Genomic DNA, 17,893 nt, shown 5'->3' with positions numbered 1-17,893 from the left:
GTTGAGTTCAATAAGCTGATGACAACTAGTTTTTCATAAATGAAAATATAATGTTCCAAAATGGAACATTTGGCACACACTCCCACCAACAAGGTATGAGCAATGCGGTTTTTCCATATGCTTGTCATTTTTTCACTCATATTGCTAGGTGTCTTCTGCCATCTCACTGTGGGCGCAACTTGTATAAATCATATCAATAAGACAGGGTCTCACGTTTACCAGGCTGGCTGCAAACTTACTGTGTAGCCAAGATGACCTTGGATTCCTAATCTGTCCAATTCTACCTCTTCAGTTCTGGGTCTCCAGATGTGCCCTCCACACCCGCATTTATGAAATGTCAGGAGTGGGATTCAAGACTTTGTGTATGACAGGCAAACAGTCTTTCCACTGAGCTAAGCAAATACCTGCTGGTATTACTGAACTGTAGTTTTCTGACATTTGAGGACCCAGACCTCTAGGTTCAAGTCACCTCATGAGCAGCAAGACCCTAAATGTCTGAGTCCTCAGTGGGGCAACTACTGGTAAACACGTACGACAGTGATCTTCGTGCGCTAATGACTTACACAGGGTTATGTCTGCTGGGTGGCTGCATGGAGAGCTGATACAAAAGCGAGAGTAAATGTCAAATATGAGCAACCTATCAATCATTCCTTCTATGGAATAAACGTATCTCCTCAGTCATTGCTATGTGCTTATAATATATTCTTACATTTCCAAGGTTATCAAGCATTTCTAAATCACCAAGCCTCTCTGTACATCTGCTAGAAATCTAGAAAATACTCTCGGAATTTTTACAGAATGCTAGTTTCGGAGAAAGGCTGTGGTCGTACATTCATACAAAAGTTAATTTTGGAAACAGAATGACAGCATCATAACAAGCTTACTATGTGGTCTTCCCACATAAATGTTAAATTGTCACTAGCTATTCACTATGTGGGCTACTTCCGTTTTCTTTTCTCTGTGTACCAGAGTATCATGAACATACCGTTTCAGGTGTGAAGGACATAGAAAAGAGGGAAGAATACTTCCTTCTGTGCTGAAAACCATTTATTTCATTTAGGTTTTTGAAAAATAAAAAAAAAAATCATAAGACTTTCTGAAAGGAGTAGGTTATGTTAAGGGAGACTTAACAAACATACCTTAGCATATTTTATTTATGTTGTATGAATGTGTGTAAGTATGTGTGTGCCTGGGTACACATGTTGATGTCACAGGACAAGTTGTAGCAGTGGGGTCCCTCCATCCATCATGTGGTTCTCGGGGTTTAACTCAGATCTCCAGGCTTGGTGAGAAGTTCCTCTACTCACTGAGCCATCTTCCCAGCCTGGGAAGATTTATCACAAAGGAAACATCTTAATCTTTATCATTGTACCAGCACCAGATAAGGGAGAACATGAGGGAAGGAGAGAGGGAAGGTGAAGACACACACACACACACACACACACACACACACACACGGGGGAGGGGGAGAGACGTGTAGGAAACAAATACGGTCGAAAGGGTAGGAGGACGGAAACCAAAGCAGATTCGGCTCTGATCTGGAAAACAATTTATGCCCTGTATTTCTAATAAAACAAAACCTCAGAGAGCAACCTCGAGCCACAAAGTGTATGGATCTAGAATTAGGTTCACTTTTGAGTCTATTCACAAAGCACAGCACAGCTGAAGGTTTTGTAATATACAGGGACCAGAAGCATCCCTTGTTGTAGCTAAATACTTCCTTTCATTTACAGAAGTCTCCTGGTGTATTTGTTGTTCTTATAAAGTTTATTGAAAGTGAGCAGAAGACATAAAAAAGGGAAGCTTTTATTTCTCTGGGCTCCCTAAGCATTTCAACTGTGTTATTTGCACAGTGGTGTGTGTCTCTTCAACCCTATTGTTAGTTTACGTGACTGTCTAATTTGGATGTTTCTCAGAGGTACTTGGGTGTCTGTGTGGGTTCTCTGCACCCGAGCCTCCATTGCAATTGCCTGGCTGCCATTTCATGGAGACAGAAGTTTCTAAGAGAAGTCAGTTTGGCCAGTTGCAGTTTCGTGGGTTGCAAAGACAAAAGTATGCCTGTCGCATTAGAAATGCTCAGGAATTTGTAAGATTTTAGACTTTTCTAAAACTACTCCCAAAGCTCAATTCATAGCAAACATAGTGTAAGATAGAAAATAAAAAGAAGTCAATTTTTTGTAGATTTGTTTCTGATTATAGATGTCTAGGATGTTTGTGATAGTCTGAATGTAATTCCCACCCCCACCACCCATAATCACATAGGGAGGGGCACTATTGGGGGGTGTGGCCTTGTTGGAGGAAGTGTGTCACTGTAGGGGTGGGCTTTGAGGTTTATATACCGGGTGCGTCAGTTAACTTCCTGTTGCCTGTGAGACATAGAACACTTGTCCATTTCTCTGGCACCATGGCTATCTGCATGCCACCATGTTCCCTGACAGGAAGGACTGAATCTCTGAACTGTAAGGGAGCCCCCTCAATTAAATGTTTCCTTTATAAGAGTTGCCGTGGTGACGGCGTCTCTTCACAGCAATAGAGACCCCCAACTAAGGGAATATTCCTAAAAGTCTGCTGAAACACTGGGGCATACAGTACTTTTCTGTCGCTGTGATAAAAGGCCAGGGCCAAAAGCAACCTAAAGAATAATGGGTTTGCTTTGTCTTATGGTTCCAGCGGGACAGAATTCCTTATTGTGGGGGGAAGCATGGCATACTGGCAGAGCAGAAGCTGACTGACCATGCTTTCATACATCAATACAAAGCAGAGAGTGATCAAAAGTGGGGTGAGGCTATAACATCTCAAAGTCAACTGCAACACTCACACAAAAAAATTAAAAACCCAGAGAGCAGATTGGGGGTTCAAGCTTCAAGCTGGAAATCAGAGAAGCAAAGCAGCCAAGCCAGTAGATCTCACCTTTACCCAGCTGAAATGGCAGCCCTGCCTCCACAAATCCTCATGGGCAAAAGCTCTCAGTCCCTGTTTCCTCCTCCCTTGTATTCCTTTCTCCACCCAGCCACATCACCCCAGTCCCCACCTCCCTAGTGCTGGGATTAAAGGTATGTGATCCTAAGTGCTGGCATCAAACGTGTGAGCTCTGTTACTCTTCCAGGGCAGCCTGGAACTCCGAAAGACCCTTCTGCCTGTCTCCTGAGCCCTCAGATTAAAGGTGTGTGTGGCCACTGCCTCGCCTCTATAGTTTGTGGCTGGTCTTGCTCTCTGAATCCCCAGACAAACTTTAATGAATTATAAATAATATATCACCACAGTCCACCCCTAAAAGATACATTCCCTACAGCAGGGCTCCACTTCCTAAAGGCTTTATAACATCCCCCAAACAGCGCCACCACCTGGGCAACACATATTTAAATTGTGAACCTATGGGGCACATTTTTTTCTTCAAACCACCACAATTAGCAAGAGTGATAAACCGGGATTAAATTAAATCTCCAAGTACACAGTGGGAGGTGGTGGCATTTTTTGAGCAAGACAGGGGGAAGCTTAACTGTGACAAGGTCCGGCTCTGCAAACATATGTGGCTGTTTGAAGACTTAACAATAACATACAACAGTGGCCTAAAGTACACCAAGAGCTTTCTATATGGCAGTAAGTGCTTCTCTGTCATTTAAGCTATGTGATCCTCTAAGCAACATCAATAATCAAATGTCCCCACCCATCTGGTAAAGAATGCTGTCCAGGAACAGTGATGGTAAGTCTCTCACCGAGGGCAAGAACTAGCTATGCACAAAACCCAGACTTGAGATCTAGATCATGGGGCCTGCAGCCTGTGCTCTGTGCACGGAGCCTCCTCCAGCCACAGCAGCCCCTGACTGCACAACCCTCTCCCATGAACCAGGAACATAAATGTTTCCCTCGTGGCCTCTCAGAAAGTCTAACAGCTGGGCGTTTGGTGCCCAACTTAACCTGGAGAAAATGAAGTCACAGCCAAGTTCAGGATTACAACCTGTGCTTTTATATTGTGTTTCCAACATCTCTTCCCCCAGGTTTGCTGAAGTGTGGACTCATAAAGTGCCTCATAGAATGAGTGGAAAGACCCACTACCAACATTTAGTGATCACAGTTTGAGAAGTTGAGTTGGCATTTGAGGACTTTGCTCAGGGCCGGTGCTCAGCACCTCTCATTGAATAAGTGTAGCATGAATAATAAAAACCCAGTGACAGATGGTGGAGTTAAAGATGAAAATCAGGGAAGCCAAGCTGAGAACCACTAGAGAGTTCTCACCTCTACCAATGCTCAGACTGAAGGGGCCATGGAACCTCGGGCTGTTCCCATCAGCTCCCATCTCCTCCTGCCTTGTATTCATCTCTAGTACTGGGATTGAAAGCATGGGATGCCAAGTGCTGACGTAACCTTTACTTGAACTGTTTGTCTTTTTTAGATTGATCCACTCTCATGTAGGCCAGGGTTGCCTTGAACTCACAGAGAACTGTCTGCCTCTGGCTTCTAAGGGCTGGGATTAAAGGTGTGTGCCACCACTGCTGGCCTCTATGGCTAATTAGTGTGGCTAGCTTTGTGCTCTTGTCTTCAGGCAAGCTTTATTTGTTAGCTCATAAACAAAATTTCACTACAAATAAGTTACTGGCAAAGCAAGCCAAGAAAGTTTTCATTATTCTGACCTCTCTTACTAGTCATCCTGTATTATAGAATATAAACTTTATTGTTCTATTTTGAGACAGCATCTCACCTCTGAAACCAGACTAGGCTAGCCTGGAATTAAACATGTAGTCTAGGCTGGCCTCAAACTCACAGTCTGTCTTAGCCTCTGGAGCACTAGGATTAGCAGGAATGAACCACAGTGCTCACCTTTAAAGTCACACTTTAGCACAACCATAACCAAATATTAATTTAGAAAACGCTACGTAGCCGGAGTCCACTGTCTCAGATGCGATTGCATAACTTTTCCATTTTTGTCCTCATACTTCGGAAAGGTCTAGCTAAGTCACGTTGGCCAGATTTCCAGCTCGACTATGTTTTTATTAAAACAGCAAAATCTGTGTCAGCACAGGACGCTATTCTGTCCTGAAGTGACCCTGAAGTACCTCTCAGCTTCCTCGGTTGTAACTCGGAGCAACTTTATTTGAAGCTGGACTGTCACATTTGAAGCATACTTCACTCTCTTTTACCCATTGCCGTGTCCCCATCTAGATGACTGTAAAACACATTTGTGTAAAATCCTCCTCATTGATCTGACTGCTGAGGCCTTGTCGGGTAAAGATACCGCCATCACTCCCCCTACCTGCTTCTCTTAGAGACCCTAAGACTTCATCTCAGGATTAGCAAGTCCCAAATAACAGTCTGGGAAACTTGACCTAATTTTCCATCCCTGGGACCACAGGGGGCAGTAGTATGTGTGTGAAGACACAGTCTGCTTAGTCCTCCTGTGCTCAGTGCTTTTACTGAGTCATGTGTGGAATGGATTATGGCTATCTTTAAAAAGAAAAACAAAACAGCAACCCAAAAGCCCTCCCCCATTTGCTAAGCACATGTCAGGGGATTGGTTACATCTGTTGTTGTTTCATAAGTTATCTTCTGAAAGAATTTGTTATTATAATATAACTTTTATCCAGACTCTCATTCTATGGCTTTTAAGGCACTGTAATGTCGAACTTAAGTTCTGTTTTATCGTCTCAAAATGCATTAGTAAATACACTTCCAGCACTGACTTTGCACAGCTCTAACTTATACGGTTGATTAGAGCCAATCTCCTTTCAGCAGAAAAGTCTGTCCAAATGTGACTGAGAATTAAACACTTGAGACCGTATAGCTGGCTTTAGTAGCACTCCGTCGTAGCCCAGTTATTCAAAGTCCTCAATTACTAAGTTTTCCCACTGATCCACAATGACCCACAGAGGACTAGGAAAATAATCCAGTGGAAATGCATTGTGGTAATTGCCCTAAACACCGGGTCCTCTCCTCGTAACTGCTATTGTTCTTGTTTATTTATAGGGACCGAGCCCCTTTCATTTTTACTTCAGAGATGGAGTACTTTATTACCGAGGGTGGAAAAAATACTCAACATTTTCAAGACTTCGTGGAGCTTTGCTGCAGGGCTTATAACATTGTCAGGAAACGCAGCCAGCTGATTCTGAGCCTTCTAGAAATGGTAAGTCCCTTGGGGAAATAACAAGTCCTGAGCTCCATTCCTGTCTCCTCCAGTGATCTATTTCTCCTAATGGGTTGGAGTTCCCCCAACAAGCTTTTAAAACAGAAAGGAGTGAGCAAGAGAGTGTGCCTCTTGACAATTTAATGTTAGTTCATCGTTGCCATCTCTGGCATTACCATCGTAGCGTTAGTGTTACATTGGAAGGAATGCTATATAGGGTTGACTAAGGTTCCAGGAAAATCATTTTTTAAATAATAATGTCTTTGGTTACATTGTCCCCTTTTTGAAAACTGCCTCAAAATTATTCGGTTTAGATACAATGTCAACCTAAGGATGTAGATGAGGCTGACTTATTCTGGTTCCCTTGTCTCGGTGTGTATCTTCTTTTGAACACTTGGCCACTGTTCAGATTAAGAAATGAAGGCTCAAGAATGCAAACTCTGGGCTTGGAGAGATGTCTCAGCAGTTTAAAAGCACAAACGTCTAAACTTCTCTTACATAGGACCTGGGTTCAGTTCCAAGTACACTCACCAGGTGGCTCACAACTGCTGATAACTCCAGCTCCAGGAATCTGGTACCCTGTCCTGCGGTCTACAGGCACCTGCATGCAAACAGGCACATAACCACATACAGACACACTGAGTGCCTTAACCAAATGCAGAAGTCCAGAACAAACCCCCCTCCCCCAAGCAGAGTCTCATGGAGCTGCTTCTCCAGTGACATTAAATTACGATGGATGACAATTAAATGTGATGAGCAGATATGACAGTAGATCTTATCAATGAGTAGGAATCATCTTGCTGAGAATTTTTAATTTGTTCAATAAGCTTTCTGCATTCCTTTAAAAATATTTATCATGATAATTAACCATTAAAGAATTTAAACATTAGGCCAGGCATGATGGCTTGTGCCAGTAAATTCCAGCAGTCAGGAGGACGAGGCAGGAAAATTACAGCTTCAAGGTTATCTTGTCTCCAATGACAACAACAAAATGTTGTAATATATTTAATGTATGGGAAATAAAGGGGCCCGAGAGATTGCTCAGTAGTTAAGAGTGCTTGCAGAGGACCCAAGTTCAGTTCCCAGCACCCACATCCAGGAAGTCATAATGACCTATAAATCCAGTTCTGAGAAATCTGATGCCCTTTTCTGACCTCTCTGAGTACCCGCCCACAACCCCCGCCCCTCACACACACGCACATTACATTTTAAAATTCGATATATAATGTTTTAATCCTGTTTTGAAATGATTTCTCACATAAATAGTAAGACCCACCTGCCTGAGATTTAATTGAATCTAGCTTGACTTTTAGAAGGACAGCAGTGGAGGTCACTCACATGTACTAAATAATAATCTTAGATTTAGGCTCTTAGAGAAATGGAATATCGTGACTGGAGGAATGCAGAACACTAAACCCCATAGACAAATCCTTAACAACTGTGATGTGCGGTTGCCTCGGTTTCTGGTCTCCCAGTTCCCCTGCTTTACTCCAGTGTGTAATGTGTGGGACTCTTCGGATAAAGTCTTCAGTGGCTATTTCAGGACCACACACTCTCTAGCCAAAGCCTCTTTTAAAATTAAACCCAAGCTTAAATCTGTGAAAACTTGCTTTCTACATACACATTTAATATTGCCTTTTTCTCCTTGCTGACTCTCATGTCGACATCTTTAAACACAGCCCAGTGCACTACACCATGACCCAGTTACAAGTTGAGAAATACTTGGTCATCCAGGCTGGGCTCTGCAAATGATCAATAGCTAGCATCACGCGGCGCAGGCGTTCAGTGGGTTCGATGTGGAGTTAATGACCCATCCTCAGCAGAAAGCATCTTGTTGCCAGATATCTGCAGAGCTTTTGTTTCCTCATGGGAAAAGCAAGCGAAAAGTAATCTATGTAATTCCCATCTTGCTTAAAAGGAACATCTGTAGGAGACCCAAGTGTGCTGCTGGCTGAGTTCACTATCATAAAAGCCTGTATTTCGTCAGCTTTTCTCCCATTTAAAAAATCAATATCAACTATTATGGAAGAGTCAAAGAACACAGGGACCAATTTGCCCAGTTTCAAATGTTTATCACTCCCATTATTATATCAGATATCTCTTGGCTGAAATCGTTCTAGATTCCCTATACCGTAAGCATAGAGCACAGCTTCCCTAAGTGATGCTATCAAAATAGAGCTGGCCTTACTAGAAGAATAGAAATAAAAGTCCTGTCCTTAAAAGCAAATGACTCATCCATCCAGCGTTTGAGTCTGTTCATACCTACCTGTCTTCTCCCGTCCCCACTGCCCCAGCCAAAAATGTCACCCATGCCCTCCAGACAAAACCTGTGGAACACATTGCAGTTAAGGAGGACCAGCTATGGAGCCCTCCATATTCTCAGGTATTACCACACTCCAAGGAGTGGGACACAGGAAAAGGTGGACTTGCAACTTTTTAACCATTAGTCAGTCACATGCTGGAGAGTTAGATTCATCTGCTTTGCCATAGACTGAACGTGTCAGCCTCTATAGAAAGATGATAGATTAGACAGAGGTGGAGAGACACAGGCAGGCAGGCATACAGATGATAGACAGAGGAGTGAGTAAGTTTTATTGCGGTAAATAAGGGTCAGGATAAACAAATAGGCCGAATAGATGTTTATTCAGGGAGAAATAACTTACAACCTAGACAGATGAACACCAGGAAATTCAACCCGATCCTCTCCTGTCCGAGTCACGCCAGAAAGAGAGCGCCTTCCTCGCCCCCTCCGACCTCCTTCCTCAGGTCACCTCCGCCCATAGCTCCACCCCCCAATGGGCGTGGTCAGTGCTACAGAAGGACTACCTCACTACAATTCCCCTTTTAGTCTAAAGAAAAGATTTAGGCTTAATACAAAACTATATACAAAACAGTGAATAACAAGTGTGCTCTAAGAAAAGGAAAATCGAGAACAAAATGACCTACATATCTATTCCTAGGGTGAGGGCATAATGGAGTTTACAATAGAGTTGTCCTAAGCTGGAAAACGTAAGTCTAGTACCTAATATATCTAACTAGGAAGAGAGATAATAGTTGTGATAGTTTAATCTTCAACCTCATCAAGACCTGAGAAGGAAAATAACAATACTAGAGTAGACAGGAAATGCGGATGGACAACTTCCAAAACGGTGCAGCAAGGACAGAAACAGCAAGCCACCTGAACAGTCACCCTAGGTCTCACAGCGACGTTGGTACACCCAGATTTGGCTAAGGCCAAGAGAACTTGACAGACCACAACAACAGCAGGGAAATAGAATGGCTGTCTTACCCTGACTTGGCAAGGTCAAGCAGTCTTCTATATTTGTCTCCCTGCAAGCACATAGGACTGCATGTCCAAATCAGTGGTCAAGGTGGGGGCTATTCTATGCCCAACAGGCCATTAGCTGAGGCGAGATTGAACTCCAGCAGGAGCAACAACAGTGTCCAACATATTTTCGGGAAAATGCACGGTGCTGTCAGGAGCAACAGTGTCTCATGTCAATGGAGTACTAATATTAAAACATTTAAATGCCATGTTCTGCATGTCTATGAAGGATTGAAGATTAAGCATCTATATCTGACTAATCTCATAGGTACAGGAAATGTGAGTGAAGATAATCTGTAATACTCGGGAACTTAGCTAAAAAGACTGATTAAAACTTTCCTGAGTAAAGCAGGAACAAATACTTAAACAATATAACTATTTACATATACCTACATGTAAATCCCTAAAATAGAGGTAGAGTATAAGTGTCAAGACAAGAGGTAGAACTATAAAGGGCAGTAAGATAAATATCCCAAATTGTATCAATATACAAAATGTCTTGAACACAAGAAAAGTATACATACATAGAATATGGTAAAAAATAATGTGCATAAATATTATAAGTGGAAACATTTAACACAATATAACAAAATATAAACTTAATTTTACATAGCTTACCACATAGGAATGCATAACAATGTAAGCTGTAAAATACTATCTCATTCAAACTCAAATTCTCAAGGAAATAGGCTAATCTACTTATATCCCATCTAAACCATACCTTTACCCACCATTCCCTATTCCTGTCTAAAAGATAAACCGGAGTGTAAGCATCACCCAATCCCAAATAACTAAAACCAACCCAAAGACGATGACTATTATCCCAAATTTCCAAGGGTAGGGAAAGGGGGCGTAGTCATATTAAGATTACTTCCTGCTGAAATGGGACGATGATTGCTCCAATGGATCCTGTAGGAAGAAAATTTTTAGCAACCAAATTTCTCAACAGAACTGGCTGTGACATATGTAGTTAGTCACTGTGTGGCAGAAAATTCTTGACTGTAGTTCTATTTGAAACTGGCCAGGGTGTAATAAAAAGGTGCACCATTACAGCTAGCTAGTCATGAGTTGTCTCTTGAGCAAAACAGTCTCAAACCGGTTTTAGGGTGATGTTTGTAGTTCCGATGCATCAGGTTGAGTCAAGTGGAAATGATGATGTGGGGCCCCATCTTCTTTCCGGAAAGTTCAAAGACTGCTGTTAGGAATCGTTATTATTCCTTGTGGAAAAGTTACACATCAATATTAAAGTAAAATTTTCAAGTTTTAAGGTATGCATTAGGGAAAGACAACAATAAGCATTAAAAGTATGTGAGAAAATTAGGATTTCAGAGAGAAAATTGCATAAGATATGAGTCCCCAGATTTTGTTTCTTCTGCCTTACACCAATTGGCTTCTTGATTTAAGGCAGAAACCATGAATTTAATCTTAACAACATGCTTGAATTTAGAGAAGGAAAGCCAAATCCAACTCCAAAGCCAGCATTGGTTTACAAAATTTGGGACTTCAGGAATACTAGATAATAGAGAGAAATAGATTTCTATATAGAAATAGTTTACTACAATTAAATTTTTTTTTTTTTTCTACCATATATCAGATTCTGCTTCCTTAAGTGATTGTTTCTGAAGAGCTGTCTTCTCTTCTGTAGGCACCTACATGTTCAGTGTCTTTTGGCTGTTTGATGATAGGTTTTCTCTGTTTTCCTGTAAAAACAAGAACAGAACACTTCCCCTACCTTTGAGAGGCCTCCACACACCTCATAGGACCTAGTTTGTTGGATGACTTGTCATTTCTCTTCATTAAGATGCTTCTCTTGTTCAACTCGGATCTTGATTAACTTAGATGGTATCCATAGTTTTTCTTCTCCTGTAGATACAAATGCAAAACCCCTACCCCAACGTAACACATATCCTGCTTTCCATTCTGAGGTCAGTACATCCTTGAAATACACTGGCTGATTTAGTTCAGAAGTTTTTTCTATTGTCCAGTGTCTTTCTGCAGCTGTTTTTCCTTTTTCATCAGCATTAAGAAAGTTTAATGTTAATAAAGCATTATGTAATCTGTGTTTGGGTGTTTTGGTTCCTCCTGCCTGTTTATGGAGCATTTCTTTTAAAGTACGATTGGATCTCTCAACCACTGCTTGTCCTGTAGGATTGTGTGGTATACCAGTTATGTGCTTTATCTTGTAATACTCAAAAAACTGTTTCAATTTGCTGGAGACATATGCTGGAGCATTGTCAGTTTTTATTTGTGCAGGTATGCCCATAATGGCCATTACCTCTAAAAGGTGCGTTATAACAGAATCAGCCTTTTCAGAGCTCAGAGCAGTAGCCCACTGAAACCCTGAAAATGTATCTATAGTGTGATGTACATATTTTAATTTTCCAAATTCTGCAAAATGAAACACATCCATTTGCCATATTTCATTCCTATTTATACCTTTAGGGTTACTGCCTGGTGGTAAAGGAGTTTGGTTATAGAATGAGCAAGTAGGACATTTCCTTACTATTTCCTTGGCTTGTTCCCAAGTGATAGAAAAATCCTTTTTTAAACCTTTGCTGTTCACGTGGTGTTTCTTATGAAACTCTGAGGCTTCTAGCACACTTCCTATCAATAAACGATCAATTTCATCATTGCCTTGTGCTAGAGGACCTGGCAGACCCGTATGGGATCTGATGTGTGTTATATATATAGGATGAGTCCTCTTTCTGATAGTATCTTGTAACTGTATAAACAATGAAGTTAATTCTGTATTGTCAGGAATAAATTCTGCAGTCTCAATGTGTAAAACGACTCTCTCTGCGTATTGGAGAGTCAGTAACTATATTGAGGGGTTCTTTAAAATCCATAAGTACCATGAGAATGGCATACAATTCTGCCTTTTGTACAGAATTGTAAGGGCTTTCGAACCACTTTACTAATATTTCCTGATTTATATCCTGCCTTACCTGATTTATTTGCATCAGTGTAGAATGTATGAACTCCAGAAATAGGTGTTTTTCTTACAATGCGTGGAAGAATCCAAATCGTTTTCTTTATGAATTTGATTCTCTCAGTTTTGGGATAGTTGTTGCTAATTGTTCCCAAAAAAGTTACTGCAAGCTCTCTGCCAATATTCGTTATCTTTCCATAAGGAAGAAATTTCCTCATTAGTTAAAGGTACTATAATTTCTGCTGGGTCCCTTCCTATTAGCTGACGAAGTCTTAATTTACCTTTTATAATCAAGTCAGAGATCTTTTCTATATATGTTTTCAGTTTTTTATTCTGTTTATGTGGTAGGAATATCCATTCTAATATGATATCTTCTCTCTGCATCAAAATCCCTGAAGGATATTCTCTAGATGGTAATATAACCAGAATACAGTCTAGGTTTGGATCCACACGGTCCACATGTGCTTCTAGTATCCTCTTTTCTACCCATTCTAATTCCTTCTCAGCTTCAGCTGATAGTATTCGTGGACTATTCAAGTCCTTATCTCCTTTTAGGGCCATTTTCAAGTTTTTCAAATCATGCCCTTCTACTCCAATTATGGTTTGCAGTTGAGAAATCTCTCCTAGTAATTTTTGAAGATCATTAAGAGTCTGGTAGCGATCTCTTCTGATCTGTACTTTTTGTGGTCTAATTTTCTGTAGACCTATTTTATATCCTAAGTAGTTGATAGACTCTCCTTTTTGTATTTTTTCAGGTGCAATTTGTAATCCCCATCGAGGTAAAACTTCCTTTACTTTCTCAAACATTTTTTCTAATATTTCTCCTTTAGAGTCAGCTAACAATATATCATCCATGTAATGATAGATTATGGATTGTGGAAACTGTTTACGAATTATTTCTAACGGCTTTTGTACGAAATATTGGCACAGGGTGGGGCTATTTAGCATTCCCTGTGGCAAAACCTTCCATTGATATCTCTTCACCGGTTGAGAATTGTTATAATTAGGTACCGTGAAGGCAAATTTCTCTTTGTCTTGTTCTTGTAAAGGTATAGTGAAGAAGCAATCCTTTAAATCAATAACTATAATAGGCCATTCTTTGGGTATCAAAGAAGGCAAGGGCATTCCAGGCTGTAGAGAGCCCATTGGCTGGATAACTTTATTGATGGCTCTCAGGTCTGTAAGCATTCTCCATTTACCAGATTTCTTTTTGATCACAAATACAGGAGAATTCCAAGGGCTGGTTGATTCCTCAATATGTCCAGCATTTAGCTGTTCCTGAACCAGGCTTTCTAAAGCTTCTAACTTCTCAGAGGTCATAGGCCATTGTCCTACCCAGACAGGTTCCTCTGTTAGCCATTTTAAAGGTAGGGCTTTTGGTTCCTCTGTTTGTTCAGCATTTGTATTTTGTTTTTGTACTGCCTGGATATTTGGTCTCTGTCTTGTATAGTACTTAACAGTATTCTTTCCACAATCATGAGGTCGTCTATGGTTCCTATCTAATACAGGAGGAATGTTAATCTGTGTATTCCATTGCTGTAATAGATCACGACCCCATAAATTTATCACTACATCAGCCACATATGGTCTCAACCTCCCTCTCTGTCCTTCTGGTCCTATACAGTCAATCCATCTCGTGCTTTGTTTTACCTGAGCCAGGGTTCCAATCCCTAAGAATTGAACATTTACCTCATGCAGGGGCCATCTTTGAGGCCAAGATTTATTAGATATGATAGTTACATCAGCTCCAGTGTCCACCAGACCCTCAAACAGTCTATTATTCATCTTAACTATCAATCTAGGCCTATGACTATTTATAGCAGTTTGCCAAAATATACGTTTTTCATTTCCTTCTGTCATGTTTGATTCAACTTCCGTCACTAGTTCGTCATCCAGAGCAGTATGAGTTTTTATAATAGGCACAGAATTTTCTAATTGTCCTGTGGGAGATTGTCTTCCACTGTGACTGGGAATGTTCGAACCACCTGTGATGTGGGGGCCTTCGAGAGGCCCCCCAAGGAGTTTCCCGATGGTAAAGGGTTTCCTTGCTTGTCTCTGGTCGATCTACACTCATTTGTCCAGTGTCTGCCTTTGCCACACCTTCTACATAACCCAGAAGGCTGAGGCCTTCTGTTTGATTCATTCCTGGGGGTGTTACTTCTAGGGAAGCTTTGCCTACAATTTCTTTTTAGATGTCCTATCTTACCACAGTTATAACATCTGACATTATGATATCTTTTCAAACCTTTGGGGATGGCTTCTCCTACCCAAGCTTCTAAGTCACCATAGTAAGGAACTCTGTTATCTTGATATCTTCTCTGACCTTTAGATATGGCTTCTCCTATCCATGCTTCAGTCTTATTGTCATTATACTCAATGTTGCCTGTATATAGGACCCATTCATCCAAGGGTGCTGATCGCATTTTTAAAGGCCAAAGCACCTGTTTGCATTGAGGATTCGCATTCGTATAAGCTAAAGATTCTATGAGTATTCGCCTAGCATCTATGTCTGCTATCTCTAATTGTACTGCCCTAGATAATCTTTCTAAAAAGATACTAAAACGTTCTCTAGGTCCTTGCTTTATCTTGGTATAAGGTTCTATCCTCTCTCCTAATTCATGAACCTTATCCCAAGCATTCAAAGCTGCTGTACTGCATAGAGACAAGATGTGTTCATCATAGGCAGCTTGGGTTTCTGGGTCAGCATAGAGACCCTCACCAAGAATTTTATCTTGGGGAGCTTTATACCCTTTCTTTAAGCCCTGAAGTTCAAGAGCTTTTGCTTCCTCTCTCCATAAAGCCCTCCATTCTATTTGAGAGGCGCTTTCAAGGACAGCTGATATTAATTGATCCCAATCCTTAGGGGTTACCTTGTTATTCCATGCCCATGATTCTACTAATTGCTTCACATAAGGTGAATGCATGCCATAAGAGACTACTGCTTCCTTTATACCTTTTAAATCTTTCATACGTATTGGTTCCCACTGATATGCAACGACACCTTTTGGATGTTTCTTCGTTGCTGGCTTTTCATGAATAGATACAGGGAAAGCTCCCCTGACCCTAAATGGTGTGGAAAATTTTAAATCTTTTTCATGCCCTATTACCTGTAGTTCTTCTTCTGATGTATCAGACTGAAGGTCTTCTAAAGCCTGAAATCTATTCACCATTGTTTCTTTGAGTGTCTGAACTTCTTGAATCAAATAACTTTCTAGAGACTTCATTGTATCAGTCAGTTTCTTACTTTCTCCAACTACAAATGATTCCATGTTTTTAATCTTATCATCCTTAGATATTATCTGAATGGCGTGTAAACTGCCTTCCAGAAACAATGTTCTATCTGCTAGCTTGTCATTATCCTCAGACATGGAAGAGATTCTGTCATCTAGTCTTTCTATCTGATGTTCCAGTTTTTTAAACTTATTAGTAGCTTCCTCCGACCAGGAGTGGGCTGTTTCTGCTAGTTTGTTAATGCATTGCATTGTTTCTGTTCTGGTTATTGAAGTATCTGACATTAAACAAATTATACCTTTCAGCTCGCCAACGCCATCTTCAATATTCTGAATCTTTCTTTCTATATTTTCTATGCTTTGAATTCTATCATTTTCAATGTTTCGAATCTTTGTCTCTATGCTTTGAATTCCATCATTTTCAATGTTTTGAATCCTTGTCTCTATGCTTTGAATTCTATCATTTTCAATGTTTCGAATCTTTGTTACTAAGTCTCCCATGGTTTGTACAAGTTCCTTATTGTTTGCTGTAATCTCAAACCATTTCTTTAAGAATATCATGTTAATGATGAAACCCATTGCTATTACAAAATAAAAGTATATATTGGTCCAGTCATAAGTTTCTTCTGCTAAAATCCCTTCTACATATGAAGTAAAATAATTCCTAAAGTTCTGCATAGTAAAATTATCTGCCATAGTTATAGAACAATTTATCTCAGATTTTATATCAGCTTAAATTGCAAAGGATGTTACAATTACCTTAGGTGTAATTCTGCTGTCCTGGAACTTTGATGCTTTTAGTTGTATATCTCCGCTTGTGGTAGCTACGCCTGGAGGTGTGTCATCAAATAGCGCCTAGCCGCCCAGGCTCGTCTGATCCCGGTTCCTGTAAAAAGTTCTTAACAAACTATGGCAAGCAGAATTTTGTTAAAAGGGGACTTTTGGAGTTACTTGTAACACAAGACGAAACGCGTGCAAGCCGGGCGGGTGCCGCCGGGCGGGTGCCGCCGGGCGGGTGCCGCCAGGCGGGTGCCGCCGGGCGGGTGCCGCCGAGAGGCTCTGCGCGAATGCAAAGTCCCGTGCGGAAATGGGCAAAAAATGTTAAGCGGTAAGTGCCTTCTCAGGTCTGCTTTAGCGGCAAAGATCTCCTTTGCAGTAAGGAAGAGGCAAATGTCCCAAAGCTGTGGTGAGTCCACCTGGTTAAACCCTGCCCGTTGGGGAAGGTGGGGGGAGGGGGGCGGCTTCTGCCGCCTGGGGGCAAAACCCAGGTAAATTCCGCTTCTGACACCAGATATTGCGGTAAATAAGGGTCAGGATAAACAAATAGGCCGAATAGATGTTTATTCAGGGAGAAATAACTTACAACCTAGACAGATGAACACCAGGAAATTCAACCCGATCCTCTCCTGTCCGAGTCACGCCAGAAAGAGAGCGCCTTCCTCGCCCCCTCCGACCTCCTTCCTCAGGTCACCTCCGCCCATAGCTCCACCCCCCAATGGGCGTGGTCAGTGCTACAGAAGGACTACCTCACTACAAAGTTTACTATGTACTCCTGTAGAAAGTATTTGTCAGAGTCCTGACCAAACTGTTGTAAATTCAAAGAAAGTGGAATGAAAGTCAGACTCCACAGAATCTGGTCTTAGCAAGTGGATGACCATGCAATCGCTAAAGAGAGTCACACTCAGTTAGTAGTCCATAGATGTCTCTGGAACTCCCAGTACTAGAGATAAAATTAGAAACTAATCTAGATTCTACTTGCCAGGCGAAATGTGTTTCTCTAGGGCAGATTTTTGTATCTAGTAGTCAATATTAAATTTGCAAGTAGTGGAGTTTTAAAGCCTAATAAGACTCGGTGCTTTTCTAATCATTTACTCATCCATCCATGCAGTCATTATCTATCAGATATTCATTAGATTCCAATTACTTGCAAAGCGCCATGCTAGACAACATAAACAATCTCAACACTGAGTAAAGGTCCACTTTCTCTTCTCAAATAAATTCTAATCTGACATGGACAAAACGTGACTAGCACTGGAAGATAGGACTTTAAAAGAGGTTAAAGCAAGACAAAGGTTTCTAATCGATAAGAGAGAAAGAGTGAGGGCATTCCTAGCCAGAGAAAAAGATAATTATGCATGCATACATACATATATGTATGTTGTGGGAATTCATTCTGCCAATAGCTTTGAGGTACCAGCCTTAGGGTAATCTCTTAAATGGAGAGACAGAGGTCATGCAATCTCTTGGGTTGTGAAGACTGGGTCAGGTAGCCAGCTCCCTTGGGTAGAAAG

The 17,893-nt window shown here is 41.1% G+C and overlaps 1 protein-coding gene across 1 annotated transcript in view; it reads left to right on the top strand.

The window, feature by feature from the left end:
- The window catches only part of LOC127215597 (phosphatidylinositol 3-kinase C2 domain-containing subunit gamma-like), an 89,359-nt gene that overhangs the window by 28,619 nt on the left and 42,847 nt on the right, over nt 1-17,893 (top strand). Inside the window, 1 exon segment of the mRNA XM_051176000.1 lies at nt 5,962-6,118. Coding sequence (XP_051031957.1) covers nt 5,962-6,118 — 157 coding nt within the window.

This window comes from Phodopus roborovskii, unplaced genomic scaffold (genome assembly GCF_943737965.1).
Source record: "Phodopus roborovskii unplaced genomic scaffold, PHOROB, whole genome shotgun sequence".
Taxonomy (NCBI): Eukaryota; Metazoa; Chordata; class Mammalia; order Rodentia; family Cricetidae; genus Phodopus; species Phodopus roborovskii.
Note: the sequence above shows the minus strand (reverse complement) of the source record. Positions and strands in the feature narration are given on the sequence as shown.